This window comes from Pavona decussata, unplaced genomic scaffold (genome assembly GCF_977016875.1).
Source record: "Pavona decussata unplaced genomic scaffold, jaPavDecu1.1 SCAFFOLD_37, whole genome shotgun sequence".
Taxonomy (NCBI): Eukaryota; Metazoa; Cnidaria; class Anthozoa; order Scleractinia; family Agariciidae; genus Pavona; species Pavona decussata.
Genome location: NW_028145459.1, coordinates 1,515,811 through 1,537,433, shown reverse-complemented (window position 1 = coordinate 1,537,433; position 21,623 = coordinate 1,515,811). Strand labels below are relative to the sequence as shown.

Sequence of the window (21,623 nt, the reverse complement as noted above, 5' to 3'; positions counted from 1 at the left end):
TTTATGCACCACAAAACCAAATCACATCAAAGAAAACATTTTTGTATGCATTGTTTGCAATGTTTTTCATCAGAACGAGTTTTAACCAAGCATCAGGAAGTATGTATTGAAATCAATGGTGAACAATCAATCAAAATGCCCGAAGTTGGTTCCAAAATAGAATTCAAAAATTATAATAAACAAATGCAAGCACCATTCGTGATATACGCAGATTTTGAAGCAATCACTGAACCAATTCATGGTTGTAATCAATCTAACCAACAATCTTTTACTGAAGCTTATCAAAAACACACTGATTGTGGTTATGGATACAAAGTTGTTTGCTGCTATGATGACAAATATTCCAAACCAATAAAATATTATCGTGGAGAAAAAGCTGTTTACAAATTCATGGAGGCAATGCTTGATGAAGTCAAATACTGCAGACAAACTATTAAATACAAATTCAATAAACCATTAGTTATGTCTCCAGAAGATGAAGACAAATTCCAAAAAGCAACATCTTGTCATATTTGTGGTAAAAAATACAAGAAAACTCCTAGGTCGGGTAATTCCCCCGGAAGGGGGAAACGTGTCAGAGATCATTGTCATATTACTGGTGAATTCCGTGGCTCAGCCCATAATCAATGTAACAGGGATTTTACAATAACTGACAAAATCCCTGTAATATTTCATAATTTGAAAGGATATGATAGTCATTTTATAATGCAAGAAATTGGTAAAATTATTGAGACCAATACTTATGTGGATAGAAAAGGTGAAACCAGACAACACAAAATCAATGTGATTCCAAATAACATGGAGAAATACATGGCCTTCATGTTGGGTTATAATTTAGTATTTATTGACAGTCTTCAGTTTATGAATCAATCATTGGCAAATCTTGTAAAGAATCTACCAGAAGATGCATACAAATATACCAATGAAGTCTTCAAAGGTGAAAAACTGCAATTAATGAAACAAAAAGGAGTTTATCCGTATGATTATATGAGTAATTTTGATAAATTCAATGATACTCAATTACCAACCAAAGATGAATTTTACAGTCAAATGAATAATACACATATTACTGATGAAGAATACAGTCATGCACAAAATGTTTGGAATACATTTCAATTGAAAACCATGGGCGAATACCATGATTTATATCTCAAATCTGATGTATTATTGCTGGCTGATGTATTTGAAAATTTCAGGAAAACATGTTTGGAATACTATAGATTGGATCCTTGTCATTATTTCACATCTCCAGGATTGAGTTGGGATGCAATGTTGAAAATGACTGAAGTCAAACTTGAATTAATCACGGATATTGATATGTATCAATTTGTTGAAAAGGGCATGCGTGGAGGAATCAGTTACATAGCCAATAGATACGGCAAAGCTAACAACAAATACATGCAAAATTGGAATCCAAACGAATCCAGTAAACATATCATGTATTTGGATGCCAACAATCTATATGGATGGGCTATGTCACAACATCTTCCAACTGGGAATTTCAAATGGTTGAATAAACAGCAAATAAAAAACATTAATTGGAAAACGATTCCCAAAGATAATAAGACTGGATATTTATTGGAAGTTGATTTGGAATATCCTCATGAATTACATGACCTGCATAATGATTATCCATGTGGCGCTGAACAAATCAAAGTGACACAAGATATGCTGTCAGATTATTGTCAAAGAATTGCAAAAAAATTTGGAATCAAAAGTGGACAAGTCAATAAGTTGATTCCAACATTGGGAAACAAATCAAAATATGTATTGCATTATCGTAATTTGCAATTATATCGTGAATTGGGTTTGAAATTGAAGAAAATATATCGTGTTCTATCATTTGACCAATCACCCTGGTTGAAGACATACATTGATTTCAATACACGACAAAGAACTAATGCAAAGAATGCTTTTGAGAAAGATTTTTTCAAACTGATGAACAATAGTGTCTTTGGTAAAACCATGGAGAATATCAGAAAACGAGAAGACATCAAATTGGTTACCAATGAGAAACAATTATTGAAAATGACTTCCAAACCAACATTCATCAATAGCAAAATCTTTAATGAAAACTTGGTTGCAGTCCATAAAAGAAAGGAATCGTTGACACTCAACAGACCAGCCTATGTTGGTATGTGTATCCTTGATTTGAGTAAAACTCTCATGTATGACTTCCATTACAATTTCGTTAAAAACAAATATGGTAACAAAGCCAAATTACTGTTTACGGATACAGACAGTTTGACATATGAAATTGAAGCCGAAGATGTGTATCAAGATTTTTGGAATAAAAAAGAAATGTTTGATAACTCGGATTATCCATCAAATCATCAATTTTATGACTCCACAAACAAGAAAGTTATTGGAAAATTCAAAGATGAAGCCGCTGGTGTACCCATTACTGAATTTGTGGGATTGAGATCCAAGATGTACTCATACATCAAAGATAACAACAATGGTGGAAAAACAGCCAAAGGAATCAAAAAGAATGTGATCAAAAATGATATTCAACATTCTGATTACAAAGATGTGTTGTTTAATGAGAAACAATTATTTCACCAAATGAAAACAATCAGAAGTAACCATCATGAACTTGGTAGTTACACCATCAACAAAACATCATTGTCATGTTTTGATGATAAACGATATTTGTATCCTGATGGAATACACTCATTGGCCTATGGTCATTATGCTATCCAATGATAGTATCAACTTGTGATCAAAACATTGCAACAAAAACTTGTGATTTTAATCTTTTTGACAATTATTTGATTTCGATATTTTTATTTCGAGATTTTTGCTCATATTTTGTGGTAAATATTTGATTTCGAGACTTCGACTCATCTTTTGTGATGAGGTATTTGGTTTGTTGTTTGTCACATATTTGATTTCGAGACTTTGAATCATTCTTTGTGTTTTCAATATTTTCGAAAACATTTTTGTGTAATTATATTATATACTATATTTATACAAAAATGAAATCCATTTTGAAAAAACCAAAAGATGTTTCCAAGCAGGTGGATCCATCTCTGTGTCAAAGCCTGCATTCCAAAGATGAATGTGAATTTTGTGGATATCACGATGAATCCAAAGTTGAAACACAGCAATCAATGCCTGAATGTTGTGAATCACAAAATTTGAGAAACATGGAATGTCAAATAACGTGTGTTGCTTGTGGACAAGTTGTTGGTGAAGATTACAAAACAGAATACATCAATTTTCATGCTAATTTGTTCAAAATATACAAGAAAACAGTGTATAATAGAAAATACCATTTGTCGCATACATTAGATCAAATTATTTTGAAAAACAAAATTGAAATCAGTTGTTCAACCAATTTCAAAATTCATAAAATATTCGTTGAAATAAACAAAATACTGCCACAAATCAATGGCAAACGAAAGAGAATAATCAGTTTGAAATATCTTTTGCATAGAATATTGCAATTTATGAAAATTGATTCTTCCCAAATTGAGTTGACAAAATCCAAAAAAACAATGAAATTATACAATGTTTATTGGGATAAAATTATGGACATTATTGGCCCCAAAATCATACACATTATTAATCAAACATAAGTGAATATCTGATATTTTTTATCATATTTAACACCCCATTTATCGACAATCGGCGAATTATCCAAAATGAAATCATCATTTTGAGTAAGCTTGTTTGTCAAATCATCTCTATCAAAATGTCCATTTCTCATTATTTCTTTTATTTCATTTAATAAATGTCCGTAAGTTTGAAAAGCATATTGGCATTGATAAAGTTTGATTTCAACTTTTTTATGCTTCATATAAGCTTGAATTATGACAGACACCGATGATATTGCCAATAATGAAGCTCCACTGGTTGCAACCGATGATGCAATACCACCAGTTGCAAATACAATGGATGAAATATTACCAGCAAACTCCCATTTTTTTAATCTTTTGTATGCACTTTTGTACATCCACATCTTTTTGTGATGTGACATGTAATAAGCTTTCAATTCATTAATTTCTTCTGTTGATAATCGATTTGAAATATGATTGAAATCAATTATTAATTTCTTCTTTTGCATATATTATATGGTTATCTTATTTTTGATGCAATAATAGAGACCAGTTATTTGACCCAAAAACATGCATTTTTTCATCCAATTGAATGTTTTTTTCTCATTAATGGTGTACATGTATCCTTTGTCACGATGATATCTGTTGTAAAATTGGCCATAAGCATCATGTAGTATTCCATGAGACCTGATATATGGTTGCCAACCAAATAATTTATGGAGAATAACTGTTAACCATCCATCTCCAGGTCCAATTAATCCGATTCCATCATGAATTAACTCTTTGTAAACTTCATCAGGTAAACCTGTGTTGTAATGTTTTTCATACAAATATGTGAATATTACGATACTTTTTATCATGCATTCCTGTCTGGGTAATATTGGAAGACTCAATTTACGGTGAAAATCTATCATCGATGTTTGAATGTGTTCTTGCAATTCTGACAATTCTTTCATTATACAATTTGATTACAATATTTTTATAAAATAAAGTAACGGAGTCCACGACCTAGTGGTTATTGTCAGGTAATTGTATCCTAATATATTCAACAAAATACTTCATTGTCCAATCAGATGGATGATTGTTGAAGTAGCAATAATAGTTTTCAAATGACACATCAAAGAAGAATTCCAATTGATCAAATGATGATGACACCAAATCGGATTTGGAATGATGATATCTGTCATTTCTCCTGATATATGTGTTTGTCACAATGATTTCTTGCAATGTATTGATTCCTTTAATGTCATCTTTACTCAATAATTTTATCCATGTGTAATTTGTTTTTGGTATTGTACCACTTTTTCTTCCTATTCTCATTGCAACTTGATTGTTGAGAAACGTTACAGCTTCCTGAGCTTGTTGAGCTTTAAACTGAGCCAGAGCTTGTTGTATTTGTGTTTCAACATATGGTTTGATGATGTCCTCATTGTTGTTAATTAATTGTTGGAGTGAAATTGCATGATTTGAATTAACTCCATCTTTTATCACCAAATGTCTGTTTTCTGTATCCAAATGACCATCATCATTCAGATGTATTGGTTCTCTATATTTGAATCCATCTGGTAAGTTGTCATAAGTTACTGTGTATTCTATTTTATCTCCATTTTCATCAAGAATATGGTTTCCATTTTCATCTTCAACGTATGGCATTATATTAATAGTGTTGATAAATAAATTTCAAAAGTTCCTCTGACTTCTCTGTTTATAATTGGAGAAGTAAACCCTTGACGTCTTTTAAAAATCCCCATTTGAATTATCATGGGTTTGATTGTTGTATTTGTAGTTACAAAATTTCTCCCAATTTTCATATTAAATTGTATTAAATGGGAAAATAAAGTTTTACTGTTAGCAATGGCGACAAAAGAAAATTGGTATTGATTTTTTGTATTAATTACAATATTTTTTATTTTAACCGGGCCTAATGTTCCAAAATTGAAACCATGTACATTTTCAAAAACTCCATTTTTTATGTTGCCGTTAACAACACTTGAAGTTTCAATATTTGACAACCAACTTTTATTGACAGCATGATATCTTTCAAAATAATCAGAGTATAATACTTTCAATTCAAAAGTTCCATTAACAGCAGTTCCTGCTCCTATGCTATCCATGATTGACATAGAATCAATACTGACAAATTTTGTTGATTTAGGCAAAGCGAATGTATTGCTTCCACTTATTATGTTTCCAATTCTGTGGTATGTGTCAGTGTTGGTTGTTTCACCTTGTTTTTTCCCATTTATCAAAATTTGTGCATTTGCAACTTGTTGATTGCTTTGGAAAACAATGGAGTATAGATTGAAAAAGTTATTTCCATCAGCAGCGATTTGAAAATTATTTGTTGGATTTGTTCTTTGGAAAACACCACTGGCAATAGTTCCAGTGTATTTCGTTTTGAATAAGTTGGTAAAATAACCCAAATTCATTGCTTCAGAATCAAATATCGGATTTATTAAACCAGAAATAATCTTATTATTCATATCCAAATTGACTTGCATCTGCATATCTCCATTTTTATATTCAAACATGACATTGTTCAAGCCGTCATACACTCCTGGATAAACGCTATCTGACCAATCTTTTACCCCATAAACAACCAGATGACATTGTACTGGAGTCGCTGTAGCTGTTCCATGCATCGTCAAATAGATGTAATTTGGAGTTTGTTTGCTGTTGTTATTGAATTGAACCAATAATTTGCTATAAGCAGTGAAATCACGCTGTACAGCTTTGTGGATGTATGCTTCAGATGCAGTACATGATAATTGAATATTAGTCATTTCTGGTGGGTAGAATTCAAACACAATTGTGTATGTTCCAATAGCAAGAGTATAAATATTGAAACCTATCCTTGATCTGTAATCATTACTTCCACTGTCTTTAATCAATGTGATATCATAAGCTTTTTTATTCTGATGTGGGGATTGATTGAAAGCAGCTATCCCATTCACTGTGATATTATATTCTGAACTGCTTTCATCGGTATCTGTAAGATATTTGAATTCATTTGTTTTATGGCTGCTGACAAGATGACTTTGCTCCAATTTGTCATCAAAATATTTTTTGGTAGTAGCATCATTATCATCAGTTGGTTGAGCCATATCTTTTATTTGTTTATTATTCATATCAAGATTTCCAGTCATTGCAACACTTCCATCTTTTTTCAAATATACACTCAAATCACTTCCAACAGATGGTATTTTAGCTATTTCTGTATCAACATATGCTTTAGTGGAAGCATCATTGGGATTGGAAGGATTTCCAAGAACGATTATTTTATGACCTCTCATATCTAATTCACCACCAAGAGCATTGGGTGTTAACCTGTTGAGAAAGTTATGATCAACGTAGTGTTTATTAACAGCATCGTTATCATCAGTTGGTTGAGCCATATCTTTGATTTTATGATTGTCCATATCGAGGTCACTATTGGAGACTTTTTGTAAATATTTTGTATCACAGAAACCTAAATTAACGACATCATATGTATTTTGTATATTGGCTCCAAGATTAGTAATTTGTTGATTACCCATATCCAGATTTCCAGTCATTTCAACAGTGCCATCTTTTTTCAAATATGTAGATAAATCAGGTGATGGTATTTTTTTAATCTCATCATCGACATATTTTTTATTCGCCGCTTGATCGTTATTATCGGGTTTTAAAACACTAATATCAGAAAATGTTTTCCGTCCAGTAATATGTTGTTCTGTTGATGTAACCATTATTTCGCTTTTAGCTCGTCCACCATGGCCATCAAAGTTTTTCAAATCTGGTATATTAAGATGAATGTTTTCATAAGACTGATGCTCAGTCAATAATCGAACATCATTGGAGCTACCAGCGCCGTCTGGTGTGTCTTGCAAATAGATACTATTGGTATGAACACTTCCACTGTTGCTGTAAATTACTGCTTTATTAGCTCGCACATCACCAGGAGCATTATCCAACAATTGTATTTGGCTCTTTGTGACAACATCATTGGGATCAGCTCCTTGTTTAACATTAACAAGTTTTTTGTTTTGTATATCATAATTTCCATTTGGGGTTAATTTAAACCCTATTCCTTGAGGCCCAGCGGCTCCTTGAAGAGGAACCGTTGTGAAAGAAGACGATGAACTATGTTCGTTGAATATTCCCATTTATATCATTTGGTTATATTGTTCCATAAAAATTCCTGTTAATTCTCTTCATGGGTTTATCAACATATAGAAATGAAAATGGCTCTTTGGTTGCTTTGATGTATTTATCCTTTTCGACACCCAACTCACGGGATATCAGACCTCTTTCATTGCTGCTAGGAAAGTCATAGACACAGAAATGAGAGCAATTGAGTCGAATATCTTTTGGTGTTTTGTAGAACGATTGGCTCAGATAAATAACAGAGCAGTTTTTGTGTCTGCCACGAATGAAATAATCAATCAATGGTTTCTGGTTTTTTTCACAAATAAAGTCATCAAATATTACTATCTTCTGGGCATCATCATCCTTCAATTCCTCCACTGGAATTATATCATCATTGCTACAAACAAGGACATTATACCCGACACTATTTGATATATCAGTCAATGTTTGTAGCATATCCTTGTATTTTTGTTGCTCCAAATTTTTGGCATATAAATGTATTCTATCATAATACAAAAGTGGTTTCATCAGCATATGGTACAATAAATTTGTCTTTCCAGATCCTGAATTACCACATATTAACATCCGAAACGTGTCACTTGGCATGTAACCATACAATCTTTTGAAATTAGTGTTTTTATCATGTCTGTCATAGTTTGGGATTTCCATGTATATCAATACATTATATAAGTTTAAAAAAGTTAATATAAGTTAATAATATAATGGATCTACAAAGATTAAAACAATTATCTGAAGCCAAGATTAAGGCTGGAACAATAACCAAACAAGTTAGAGATACATTGAAGGAGTACAAGCATGATAAACAAGATTTACAACAAGGTTTATCAGAAACTTTCAAACCAATTATTAAAGCTCAAGAGGAAACAAAACAAACAATTGATGAAAAACAAGACAAACTCATTGAACAATTGGAGAAAAACCAAAAAGCGTTGACTTCAGGTTTGGAAGACATTGCTATGTTAACTTATCAGCCTGAAACACAATCACCAGAAGCAAAGCTACCAATTGGCTATAAACCATTAATGATGTCACCTGATGTTGAATCAAATTTGGATGCTGGTTTTGATATTGATGAAATCCAAAAATTGATGCAATACGATCTTGCACCTCCAAGTTCTGTTCTCCAAGCTTCTATGCAAGGAGATATTGACATCAAGGATTACGATGCTAATATTGGCAAAATGTTGAAAAAACTTGGAATAAAGAAGGGTCCTTTATCCAAGGGGCAAGGAAAGACCAAGAATAAAGACAAAATTGATAAAATAGATGAAGATATAAAATTATTGCAAAAATACAGAAGGCGCATTAAAATAATCCCAGAAGGAATGAAAACCATCAAAAAAGGTTCTGGTTATACGCAACCAAAGAGAAATGCATACAAAATATCATCTTCTGGGAAATATGGTGGACTCATGATCGATATTCCAAAATTAATGGGACAACTCAGACTTGTGGCAACAAAAGATAAACGCAAAGTTATGGACAAAAAGGTTGATTTCGATACAATCGATTTATTGACCAAGAGATTTAATTCAAAGAAGAAATACAGTGATATTGCCAAAATGGTATTCGATGAATTGAACCAACTCAGTGAGATTCCAATCCATAAATCCAGCAAAAAATTCAAGAAATTGGGCTCTGGTGTTGTTTATTTCAATGATGCTAATGATTTGATTGACAGAATGGAATTGCTTGGTGGATCCATTTTGGCTGGTAATAATGGAGTCAAAGAGGAATTTTCACAAATAGCCCATAAATTGAATCAACTTGGCTTAATAAACAACAAACAACTCATTGATTTATTGCAACAATATATAATTCGCTAGGTCACGTAATCAGTTACATAATTAATTATATAACTGAACTATATATATGCAAGAAAGGGCGATACATATTTCATCTGTTAACCGACAAAAAATAGGTCGAAGTCGGCCTGAAGACTTTATTATCAAATTTGATCCACCATTGAAGCTTGACACAACAATGAGACATGAACTAGCTGTTGATCGAGTTTCAATGACATACTCGTGGCATAATGTCAATGCAGGATACAACAATAATACAATAAAATACAGCCCAGATAATGGTACAAAATGGAAAACAATCACATTTGTTGATGGAATGTATTCATATGATGATCTTGATGATTATATCACTCAATCAATAATTCAAAATGGAGATAAACCATCTTCCAGCAAGGGCATCAATCTATATTTTGTGCTTTCATCATATAGAGTTGTCATTGAGCTAGACAACCAATGGAAGCTTGATATTAGAAACTCTAATTTTGGAGCGCTTATTGGATTTGAACCAAAGTTAATTAACCAAACTGAACATGGGACAAAATTGCCAAATATTACCAATGATATTGACGTTTTGGACATTAATTGTGATATAATAACTGATAGCCTCAGTGATGGACGATTCACAAATACACTGATAATGATACCCACTGACAATTTAACAAGGAGTTATCCATTTACTTTTGAGCCAAAAAGAGCATTATTCAGCCCAGTTTCCAAGTCAATTATTTCAGAAATGGGGATAACAGTGACTGACGCTTTGGGTCGACCAATTGACTTGAATGGCATTGACTGGTTCATGAGCTTGATTCTCAGGTCTAGTTTAATATAATATATCAATATATGGTACGACAAAGTGAATTTAAGCCACGTTTTGACCCAGAATTGGGTCGTTATGCGATGAAACATATCCATGGTGAAGGAATTATGGATGTTTTCAGATCAGTTGGATCAAAACTTTTCGGAAAAACAGCAAAAGAATTAGCTAAGAAAGGAGCCAAAACTGCAGCTGAAAAAGCAGTCACCAAAACTGGTGAGTTTGCTGGTAATAAAGCAGGTGATAAAATAATTCAATTATTGAGCAAAAAACAACCTTCCAAAACAAAATCAGTGACAATGAGCCAACCAAAAATGGAGCAGCCACTGACTGATTTTCAAATAGCTGAGAGAGTAAATCAGATGATATCCGGTGGAAAACTCAAAAGAAGGAGAAAATGAAAATAATGTAACATATCTGTATAAATGAAATCATTCAGAAATCCAAAATACATTGAGAGATATGAAGATGTCTTCTTCCAATTGGAGACACCATTGAATACTGGTAATCCAGGAAATAATAGGTCACAAAAGAAAGATGGTTATCGTTTTGTTGTTGACAACACAGGAGAAGTAACACCATTTGATTGGTATAATGCAAGAATATCAGTTGGTTTCAAAGTCCAAACAATGCAAAATGCAAATATAGCAGTTGAAGACCATAATGGTATTGTTAATGGTTCACACAGTCTTATACATGATTTCGATGTAAGATTGAATGGTAAAATGGTATATGATTGTAATGATGCAAATCATTGTGTAAATATTAAAAATCTATTGGAATATAGTCCAGGATATGCTCAATCGACAGCAACAAATGAGTTTTTCTATCTGGATACAAACCGACACGCTGAAGAACGATCGGCTGAAGATAACTATAATAAAGGATTTGCTGCAAGAAAAGCACTTTTGGGTCTATCAGTTGTTGTCAATACAGAAATACCATTGAATCGATACTCATTCTTTGAAGCATTGATGGATGAGTTATTACCATCAACAAGATTGGAATTAAATTTGCAGATTGAATCTGATACTATTCTAATATGGCAAGCTGGGACTGATTGTCGTGTAATTATTACCAGAATGGAGCTTATTGTACCATGAATCACTTTCAATTCAGAAGGACAATCACTGTATATGAGTCAGTTTTTGAAGCCACATAAATGGGTTTATTTGCGTGAAAATGTGGAAAGAAGCAACTCATCAACACAAAGAAGTGGTAATTTTCAGATAACAAGTGGGATTTCAAAGCCAAGGCATGTGTTTGTTTTCATTATCAATGATGCAAATCTTGCTGCACAAACAGTAAATCCATTTTTGTACAATACATTTAGTGTATCAACAGATCCCAGAACATTGCTAAATTGTCATTTATCTGTGGCTAATGGCAATGAATATCCTGATGTACATTACACTCCAGAGGCTGATTTGACTCGCGTTTACAGAGATATTCTCAAATATGTGCATGCAAACAATGAGTACAGTCAAGGAACTTTATTGAATGTCAACAATTTCAAAACACTATTCCCATTCTTGTATTTCGATTTAACAAAACAAAAAATGGATATCAAAGATGGTACGACAAAGCTGACATTCCACTATGAATTATCTGGTACAACTGCAACTGCATATTCAGTTTATGCATTGACATTGTATGAGCAAGATGCTGAGTTGATTCAAAAAGATGGTAAAATATTGTTTCGATAAATGGAATAAATTTTTAATGTAACGTTAGTTATATAAAAGATATGACAACTTATCATTCACATGGAGTAAACCTATCAATTGGGCAAAAAGATAAACTAGCAAAAGCATTAAAAAACAATTCAGCAATAACAATAAGATTATTATATTCTGAATTAACTGGACCGGATCAGCTGATGTTAACCAAAACACAAATAAATAGGCTGAAAAAGGCAATGCAAAACAAAACTGGAGCAGATATTAAAATAAGCAAAACACAGATACGAAAAGCTGTACAACAAGGAGGCAGTCTTTGGTCATCATTATTCAAAATTGGCACAAAATTACTACCAATGGCAGCAAAAGCAGTTGGACCATTAGCTACTGGAGCACTTTCTGGGCTTGCAAATGTGGGAGTCAATAAAATATTTGGTAGAGGACAAGTTGGTGGTTTCCTCATTCCTCAAAATAAAATTGATCAATTAATAAAATACAAAGATTGGCTCACTGAAGCACAAAAGAAGCAAATTGTCAATGCAATACATACTGGTGGACAGATTGTAATTAAACCAACTAAGACACAATCAGGAGGTTTTTTGGGGACATTACTGGCTTCAATTGGCATTCCAATGGTTTTGAATGCATTAATGGGTAAAGGCTTGCAGGTGGATAGAAGTAGATCCAGAAGATCGGTCCCAGTTTTTGTTCCAAACACAACCAAAAAAGATGGTGGTTTGGTCCTACCAGTTAATTATAGACCGCCTCCATTTTTCGGTACATGGGATCAGTATGGTAAAGGGAAAAAAAAAACCAAAAAAGGAAAAGGTCTGTTGTTAGGCAAAAACAGTCCATTCAAGGGGATTCCATTAATCGGAGACATTCTGTGAAATTCATAAATAAACCACTCACTAACTTTGAACTCATTGATTGGGTCAAAAAACTCAAAATAAAACACTTCAGAGGCATTTACAGCAGAGATAATCTACCACAAAAGATGAAAAAAGATGAAGTTGGTATCATTAACCTGGATTCACAGATTGGACCAGGTACACATTGGGTTGCGTATCGAAACGGAGACAAATATGTAGAATATTTTGATAGTTTTGGGTTAATTATGCCAAAAGAAATTATGCAATTTATGTCAACAAGTGGCAAACGATTAATGTATTCAGGTGATGAAATCCAGGAAAGAGATTCAGTATTATGTGGCTATTGGTGTTTGTATTATTTATTTGAGAGACAAAAGGGTACAAGTATATTGAAAACAATCCACAATGCACATTTTGACATGAACAATCAAAGTGTCAATCATAATTTTATAATCCAATATTTTAAAAAATTATCTAATTAATTTGTATAATGGTTGATATAAGATATTGTGAAGAGTGTGATGAATACACAGAATTTTCAGAAAAATTATGTTTATGGTGTACATTGGTAACAGATTCTGAGTCAGAGGATTATGAGTCTGACTCTGATGATAATTAATCTAATATAGTGATATAAAATGGTCAAATCATATTGTGTTAAACAAAAGAAAGAAACTGAATGTGTTCAGCCTGCAGGTTACAAGCAAGCCAAAAATGGTCGGCTCATGTTCTTCTGTACATGTGCTGAATGTGGGATAACTAAAACCAAATTTGTTAAAAAACAGGGAAACTAAATAGCCCCTCCGAAGGGGGGGGCATAATGGATACTTTAGCATCAACTGGTGCTGATATGTTAATTCAACATGGATTACCATGATTGGGAAAGAAAGCAGTTGAAATGGGTCGATATTATGGGTCTGAAGCACTTAGAAACCCTAAATTGCAGAAGAAAGCTATTGATTATGCTATCTCTAAAGCAACACCTTTTGTTCAAAAGACTGGATCAGAGATGTTTGATAAATTATCAACCAAAGTAAGGCCAAAAAGAAGGTACAAAACTGACCGAAAAGAACTTGATGGTGGTAATTTGAATACAATTTTGGAACAACTCGGTACACCAGGCAAGGTTGCGTCGAAGTCAATGGATGTTGTTGGAACATTAATTCCATCAACAAAGGAAGTCTTTGATAGATACAAATCCGGTGACATTGCCAAAAGTGCATTTAGCACAGACACTGGCATATTATCGAGTCAATTTTGGTCTGGCAAGGCTGGGAAAAAGACATTAGAAAAATACAAAAATTATCCATGTGAAAGCATGGTAAAAATTGGAAGCAAATTTCACAACACACCGAAATGCTCAAGTTATGATGCAATTGGTTGGCACCCACCAAATTGGGATGAGTATGAAAAGGGAATCAAAGGACGACCCAAAAGCGGTGGTTCAATTGATATACACAAAATGATTGGTAAGCTCCCAAAACCCAAAGCTGGGTGGGTATTACCTGGTCATAAATACACTGGCCCATAGAATGATTTGGAAAATCAAGTCAAATATAACCCCAAAACTGGACAAATATTGGAAATATATGATAAACCAACAGGCAAAACAGATGCAATAGCCATGCAACATGATGTTGATTATTCAGTCTGCAAAGATGATAAAAAATGTAAAAACAAAGCTGATAAAAAGATGGTTAAATCATTGGATGCTGTTCCATATTCCGAACGACAATGGGGACATTGGTTGGCAAGAAATGCAATCAATACAAAATCAAAATTGGGACTTGGGGTTCCAAAAAACGTCAAAAGCCGTCGGGTAAAGAGGAAAACTGGCAAGAAGAATTAGCTAACGAGCTGCATAAACCCATAAGACGTAACTTTACTCGGCGGCGTGTTATTGTAAATAATATTGATGAAATATGGGCTGCTGATCTTGTTGAAATGCAACAATTCAGTAAATGGAATAAAGGTAATAGGTATCTTCTCACGACTATAGATGTTTTCAGTAAATACGGTTGGATTGTCCCATTAAAAGATAAAAAAGGTGAGACTATAACTAAAGCATTTCAAAGCATATTCAAAGAGGGTCGAAAACCAAAGTATCTGTGGACTGATAAAGGCTCAGAGTTCTACAACAAACATTTCGAAGACTTGCTCAATAAACATAACATTACACTGTATTCGACTGAAAATGAAGAAAAGTCATCAGTTGTTGAGCGATGGAATCGAACGATTAAAAATAAAATGTGGAAACGATTCACTGCTCAAGGCAATACAATGTATCTGGATATTTTGCCTAAAATATTGAAGCAGTATAATAACACTAAACACAGTTCAATAAAAATGACACCGACAGAAGCATCCAAGAAAAAAAATGAAGGGACTGTTTACTTCAATCTATTTGGCAATTTGAAGCAATTATCATCTTTGCCAAAATTCCAAGTTGGTGAAAAGGTTAGAATATCAAAGTACAAAAGAAAGCTGTTTGATCGAGGTTATACAGAAAACTGGTCAGAAGAGGTCTTCATTATCGATAAAATACAATACACGAATCCAATCACTTATAAACTGAAAGATCTCAATAATGAAGAGATTAAAGGGAGTTTTTATGAACCAGAATTGTTAAAAGCCAAACAGGAGATATTCAGAATCGATAAAGTTATCAGGAGAGATTACAAGAAGAAACAAGCTTTGGTAAAGTGGAAAGGATACAATGATACCTTTAATTCTTGGATCCCAATCAAGGATTTAGTTGCTGTGTAATCATTCTATCATACAGTCACGGCCTCACGAATATTCGATGGCGAGTCGATCCAATAAAAAAATCTATTGTTGTGTGCAAGATAAATGATATTCTTACCTCAAAAAGCGTCTACAAACATCAGAACGATGAAAGTGGAGAAATAAATGTTCAAAAATCCCAAAACAGGAGCCATATACATGAAAACACAAGCTCTTCGCAAAATGGCCGACACGTGTATTAACAAACTAGTGTCCAGTCCGCTTTGGGTTGTGTCATCGTGAACATGCATGAAAGCGCATGCGTGTTAATCCAAATCAAGCAATATTACGCAATATACAGAAAAATAGCACCACAAGTGTAAAAATTTCAGAACTGAGTGTAATATATAGGTAATCGGGCCATTGTTATATTAGTTCACAAACTCTGGTGAAGCTTTAGGGTGGTGTCAGCTGGCCCCTGACTGAAACCTGGTTAACGGCTTGTGCAGATGGTGAATTACTGAGTAGTGTGGGATGTCTTCCAGTAGACGGTACCTCCAGGGTGAGCCCGCTCAGGCCCTACTGGTTTACAGCGGGGTGCTCAGAGTTCGTCCCAGGACTCAACCTCGGTCCCAGAGGTAAACTGGGAAAGGGACAGCCGCCTTGTCAGCGGCGGGAAAAAGACCTGGCTGGGGCCAGGCAAGTAAACAGCCAACCGAGCACCCCACGTTCAGGGTTTTGTCCATTTTCATGACAAGTCACACAACGTCACGCGTGACAGTAACGGCATCCAGTCACACAACAACCATAATGATTATTTTTTTCTCCAAATTGGTGTTCAAAAATATTGTATTCATCATTCAAATCAGCGATTGATGAGTTGGTTGGATTTAATCGATGATTGTTTGTGAGTTGGGGATCAGTTTGGTGTCATTTATGAAAAACCTAAATTTAGCGTCTCCGTTGCAGGAGTTTTGAAAAACCGAGGATAAAAATTTAGGTTTTTGAGAAACCGAGGATTTACGTTTTTTGAGTTCATTGTTGAATCAGGTATGAATTTTGCGAATATTTTGAAAGTGGGCTCATACACCCAAATATCTAACTACTGGTAGCTTGCAGAAACCTGCCATTTGGAGCATTTTCATGTTTTGGTTTTCTAATTTAAAAAAAAATTGAATAGTCAAAGGCCTAATCGGTTAACTTAGATATATAGGTACTTTATTGATATACTTTGCAGCCTGAGAGGCCGAATTACATATACAGCTGTTTCGACAAAGGTTGTCCAAAAAAAAGCGTAAAAGCATACGCGACAATGCCGAAAGAAAGGCTGGGAATACCCAATAAATTTCAATAAAAGCTCAGAATCCATATTGCCTGCCATCTCATGTCTTCGCTGTACGGTCGAGGCATTAATAATTATGGATTCTGAGCTTTCATTGAAATTTATTTGGTATTACCCAGACTACCTTTCGTCAGTTGTCGCGTACGCTTTGACGCTTTTTTTAGACAACCTTTGTCAAAACAGCTGTATACATATATAGTTATAAAAGCTACAATGTGTCGTGAAATCTTTTTTTTACATTGTTTGTTTGTTTGGTTGGACCGTACATCCAAACGGTTCATTGATGATCGACATTTAATGACATATTTTGATTGACATGTACCTTAGGATTAGTTTTTCGTATCTTATATAATCGTTTTATTCACATATCAAGCTTATTTCTTGTATTACGCATTGCGAGTGGATTAAATCGTTTTGAATGTCATTTTGTGTGTTTTTTTCTGGGTTTGTTTTACGACATTCTTTAACAAAAAAAAGAAAATGCATGTAGAACATTTGGTATAACTTCTTGAGATTTTATAGAAATCTATGTAAAAACAACAGCATCTTTCCAAGGTATTGTAAGATCTCTGAAGAGGAATGAACTAAAGCCGCTATGGCAATGTGTAGCAAGTTAATCGTTATTTCATTCTCATATTCTCATCCTATGTGTTTTTGCTTTTTAGGCCAATCATCACAGAGCGCTGATGAACTTTGTTGAGGCTCAGGCACAGTATTATGCACAGTGTCATGCTTACATGACTGAACTACAGAAACAACTGGCCAGGTACATGACGTCGAATTAAGGTCTAGTACTTTTGAGCAAATTTTGCAGTACCCCCATATAAAATAATACCTGGTTTTGGCTGCTGTTAAGTTTTTCAATCACCTGTCTATGGTACAGTTGAAACTTGTACGCGTCGTTTTTCTTTTAAAGATGATCAAAAGTTTAATAAAATTATTAAAATACGACTGTATTCTTGAGTGTTGGAAAATATGTCAGTGTTCACTGTGTTGATCAGTTCTAAAGAAGGTGTGCTTTTCCACGTTCAACGTTTAACCTTACATTCTGTGGTTTCATTGCTGTTCTCTGCATTCTCATGTTGTTTCTTTAGACACTTGTATATAACTCTACATAGCCTCTATATTCATCCAGTGTGTATACCCGGTAAATGCCACTCAAATGTCACTCCACTAACATGTGACTCCACATAGCCTCTCTTCACCAAAGTGTATAAATGCTTACTGGTTAACAATCTGTTGTGGTTAGTCAACTTTATAACAGACTAATGTCCCCGTCATACAGGGGGTAGGGAGAGTGGTACGTCCAATCCCTTCAGCAACTTCTGAAACAATTCACCAACCTCGTTCGCAGGCTCTCTCCTCTTCCTGTCCCTTGGGAACGAGGTTGACAATTCACAAGCACTGGCCTGCTTGCTGCTTGTATCGTAAACTCACTTACACGCACCTTAACATTACTATTTAATCGCGTGATACAAATGCTGATAGGAGAATTCTTTTAGTCCGCCAGGTGAAGCTGGCCTTTCCATGGCACCTCCCTCTGCACCACCTGCAGACACCGCCAGTGGGTTTGATCTTAACACTGTTCCTCGGCCATCTTTGACAAAGAAGGCTAAAGTACTCTATGATTATGACGCTGCTGAAAAGAATGAGCTCTCACTGCTCGCTGATGAGGTCAGTGTCGTGGCTTAATTTTGAAACATCCCACAAGTTTGAACAGTGACCAGCTTCTGTTTTCGCGTCAAAAATTGAACATAAAGTCGTGCATGCTAATGTAGATGTGAGAATAAGCAGTTTTATCATCACCCAGAGGAACTAGGATTTTGTCGATTAATAATCAGATTCTCGTAAGATGAAGATGCACTGTGATCTTGTTGTCAGTTGTTAGTTTTATCTGACGGTCTACTTCAAGTTGGTCTCTGTCTTGTTCTTTGGACAAAAAAACCCTACTACACTTTTTCTCTGGCGTCTACGTTCTAAACCTGAATAGCAGCTAATGCTTAGCGAAAGCAAACGAGTTTCTGAGCTGTGATAACCCCGTCACGGACTAGCTTGCCGTGTGGGAAGCAGTAAATAAGTGAAACTTTGGCAATGGCGTTTGTCTTTGGCTGGAAAGCGTCTTATCCTTATCTTACCTTACCTAACCTCTCCTTCACTTGTATTGCATCTCAGTAACACTGCTACTAGCGTACCACAATGCCTTGGATTCAGAGATTATTTTTCTTAATTTCTCTAGCAGCACTTTCCCCAAAAAGGACACTGAATTAAACATATATACATTGAAAAGCAGCTCAGTACAAGAAAGTACATTGTACTCCCTCAGTTCTCCCACGGTAATGCTTCATTCAGGCTTTAATTGAACGAATGTTATTTGGGATAAACAAACGCGTTTTCATCCTTTTGTATTACTTGCAGGTGATCACAGTTTACAGTGCGCCTGGTCTGGATTCTGATTGGATGATTGGAGAGAGAGGAAGCCAAAGAGGGAAGGTCCCCCTTACATATCTAGAGCTACTTAACTGAGTGAATCCTTTAGTAATCAGCAGCGAATTTAGACATTGTGAAGTCCCCCCACCCCCAACCCCCCAGTCATTAGTTGTTGAGAAAGAAGCGAGGTACACCTGAACGCTTGCGAGAAAAATTGTTGCGTTTTAATCTCGCTTTGCGCCTCTTTGAATTGTGAGAGCTGTGTCTGTTGGTACTTACTTAACAACATGAGTTATGGTGGTCTTAATTTTATTTGTCCTCAAGCAACACAAGCGTTCGGTAGATTTGAGGGTTAGAAGGAAATGATCATAAGGGAGAAATTGTCAGACTTCAGATTCATGGAAGTTATAGAGTGCAGCCCTGTCTTGACAAATTCGCTCGGTACGTCAATATTTGTGTCTTTTTACAATGTTCGTTAAAACCTAACTCGTTGAGAACAAATTTGCTGTCTCAACACGGCTGTTAACAAATTCGGATCAGTGCTATACAAGGTGTAGCTTCAGTAAATCCGATTTTGTTGAACTGGGGTTGCACTAGACAAAAGAAACTTCGTGAACTGATAAGAGCCTTTGTAGCTAAGGCCCAGTTCAAAGGTCGAACTTTCCATGAGCTGATCCTGATGCAAATTAGCAAAAACAATAGCTTTTTCTCGTTTACATTTTGTTCGACACATGAAAAGGTCAACATTCGAACCGGGGCTGAAAGGTATCGGCTTTTCTTTGTTTTTGTTTTTATTTCTGTTTGCTTAGAACAAGCTATAAAAGTATGAAATCCTATATTAATATGTACCGTAGCATTAGCCCGTTGTATTGTGTTGGCGAAGATATTTTCAAAATTGTTTAAAACCCTAAAAATTCACGTTATCGGTTGTAAGAGTGAAACTTAGACAACATAATTTGTATTTTTAGATGCACTGAAAAAGCAAGCATTTGGCCCGTATTTCCTGATAATTTAAGTGCCAGATGCAATTTGAAAGATACCATTTTAGCGATCATGTACAAAACCAAACCAAAACGTTGGTGACTTGGAAAGAAATTCTGGGAAACTCACAACCGAGATTTGAGTGATTCCGTTAAAGGTTGTCCTCTCTCTGCTCAAATTCCGATCAGATCAAATTTTCTTTTCCACGGTGTGAGGAATTTTGGTGTTGGAAGTTATTTCACACTGAGGTCGCAGGTTTGGTCGTCGCCTTTAATTAGATGACTGCTTGTTTAGAAATCCATTGGTATCAATCACGTATTTTCTGATAAGAGAAATGAAATAATGTAAAGAGTGGATGAGGTTAGAATTTAATGGAAATAAATTTTTTAAATGTTATCTATTGTGTGTAGTTAACTGGTGTTACACACGTAATTGGCACAGCTGAAAACTGCCCGCTTTGATTTTTGTTTACTGTACCGGCGCAAGTTAACTTTGAAAATAAATACTTAAAAACTTTTCAGCAAACTGGTGTGAGTCCTTTACTCATAGATTCCGTATGAAGTTATGAGTCTTAGTGGGTTAGATTTACAGTTTTTCGTTACACAGTTTCGATTCGTTTTGGTGTGAATTGTTGCAGATGTCAATGGCAAAATTAGCAAAGATTTAAAAGGGGTCCAAACGCACTATAGGAAAAGAAGCAAATTGTACGCCGCTTATGATTCAGGTCAAGTGTTATGAAATCTTATAATACCAAATTTCAAAGCGTCATCGTTCCACCGAAGTCTTTTCCGACCTTCTGCATAAACAGTAAAGCGAGTGAAATACGCCAGCGCGCGCGAGAATTGCCTCTCGCGAGGAGATGATGTTCGCTTCCCGCGCGTCTCGTCTCCTCGAGGAAGACAATTTTCACGATGTTTTCACGTCAACTGAACGCGGTTGAACTGTCTCTTATTCCTTTAGTATTTCAAAACTATTTGATTGCAGAACTGAACGCTCAGGACATTTATGTATACGTGGTGTAGTGTTGTTTTCTCGTACCAGAATGTAATGTCGGAAGTAAAGCCACGCAGAAGTTCGTTTCCGCCCCGCCCCACCCCACCCCTGGAGTTTCTGCAGTGATTTTTTTCCCCTCTCACCAGCCCCTCCCACTGCTTATCTCTCATCAACGTCAAAACAGGCAAAAACATTTCCACAAAAAGGGGCGGGGCCAGCTGAGCGATCTATTTTTCTGCGTCGACGACTGCAGTGGGTGACCACCTAAGGAACGCGA

At 35.0% G+C, this 21,623-nt stretch overlaps 1 protein-coding gene and 1 long non-coding RNA gene across 3 annotated transcripts in view; one reads left to right on the top strand and one right to left on the bottom strand.

Annotated features, from left to right (window-relative positions):
• LOC146483933 (endophilin-B1-like) overlaps nucleotides 1-20,744 on the top strand; it is a 41,680-nt gene extending 20,936 nt beyond the window's left edge. For both annotated transcript variants that reach the window (XM_085105279.1, XM_085105278.1), the window contains 3 exons: nucleotides 17,611-17,711; nucleotides 18,448-18,619; nucleotides 19,361-20,744. In XM_085105279.1, coding sequence (XP_084961405.1) covers nucleotides 17,611-17,711; nucleotides 18,448-18,619; nucleotides 19,361-19,468 — 381 coding nt within the window. In that variant the 3' untranslated portion in view covers nucleotides 19,469-20,744. The remainder of the gene's footprint in view (nucleotides 1-17,610; nucleotides 17,712-18,447; nucleotides 18,620-19,360) is intronic.
• The window catches only part of LOC146483932 (uncharacterized), a 107,817-nt gene that overhangs the window by 80,918 nt on the left and 5,276 nt on the right, over nucleotides 1-21,623 (bottom strand). The window lies entirely within an intron of this gene.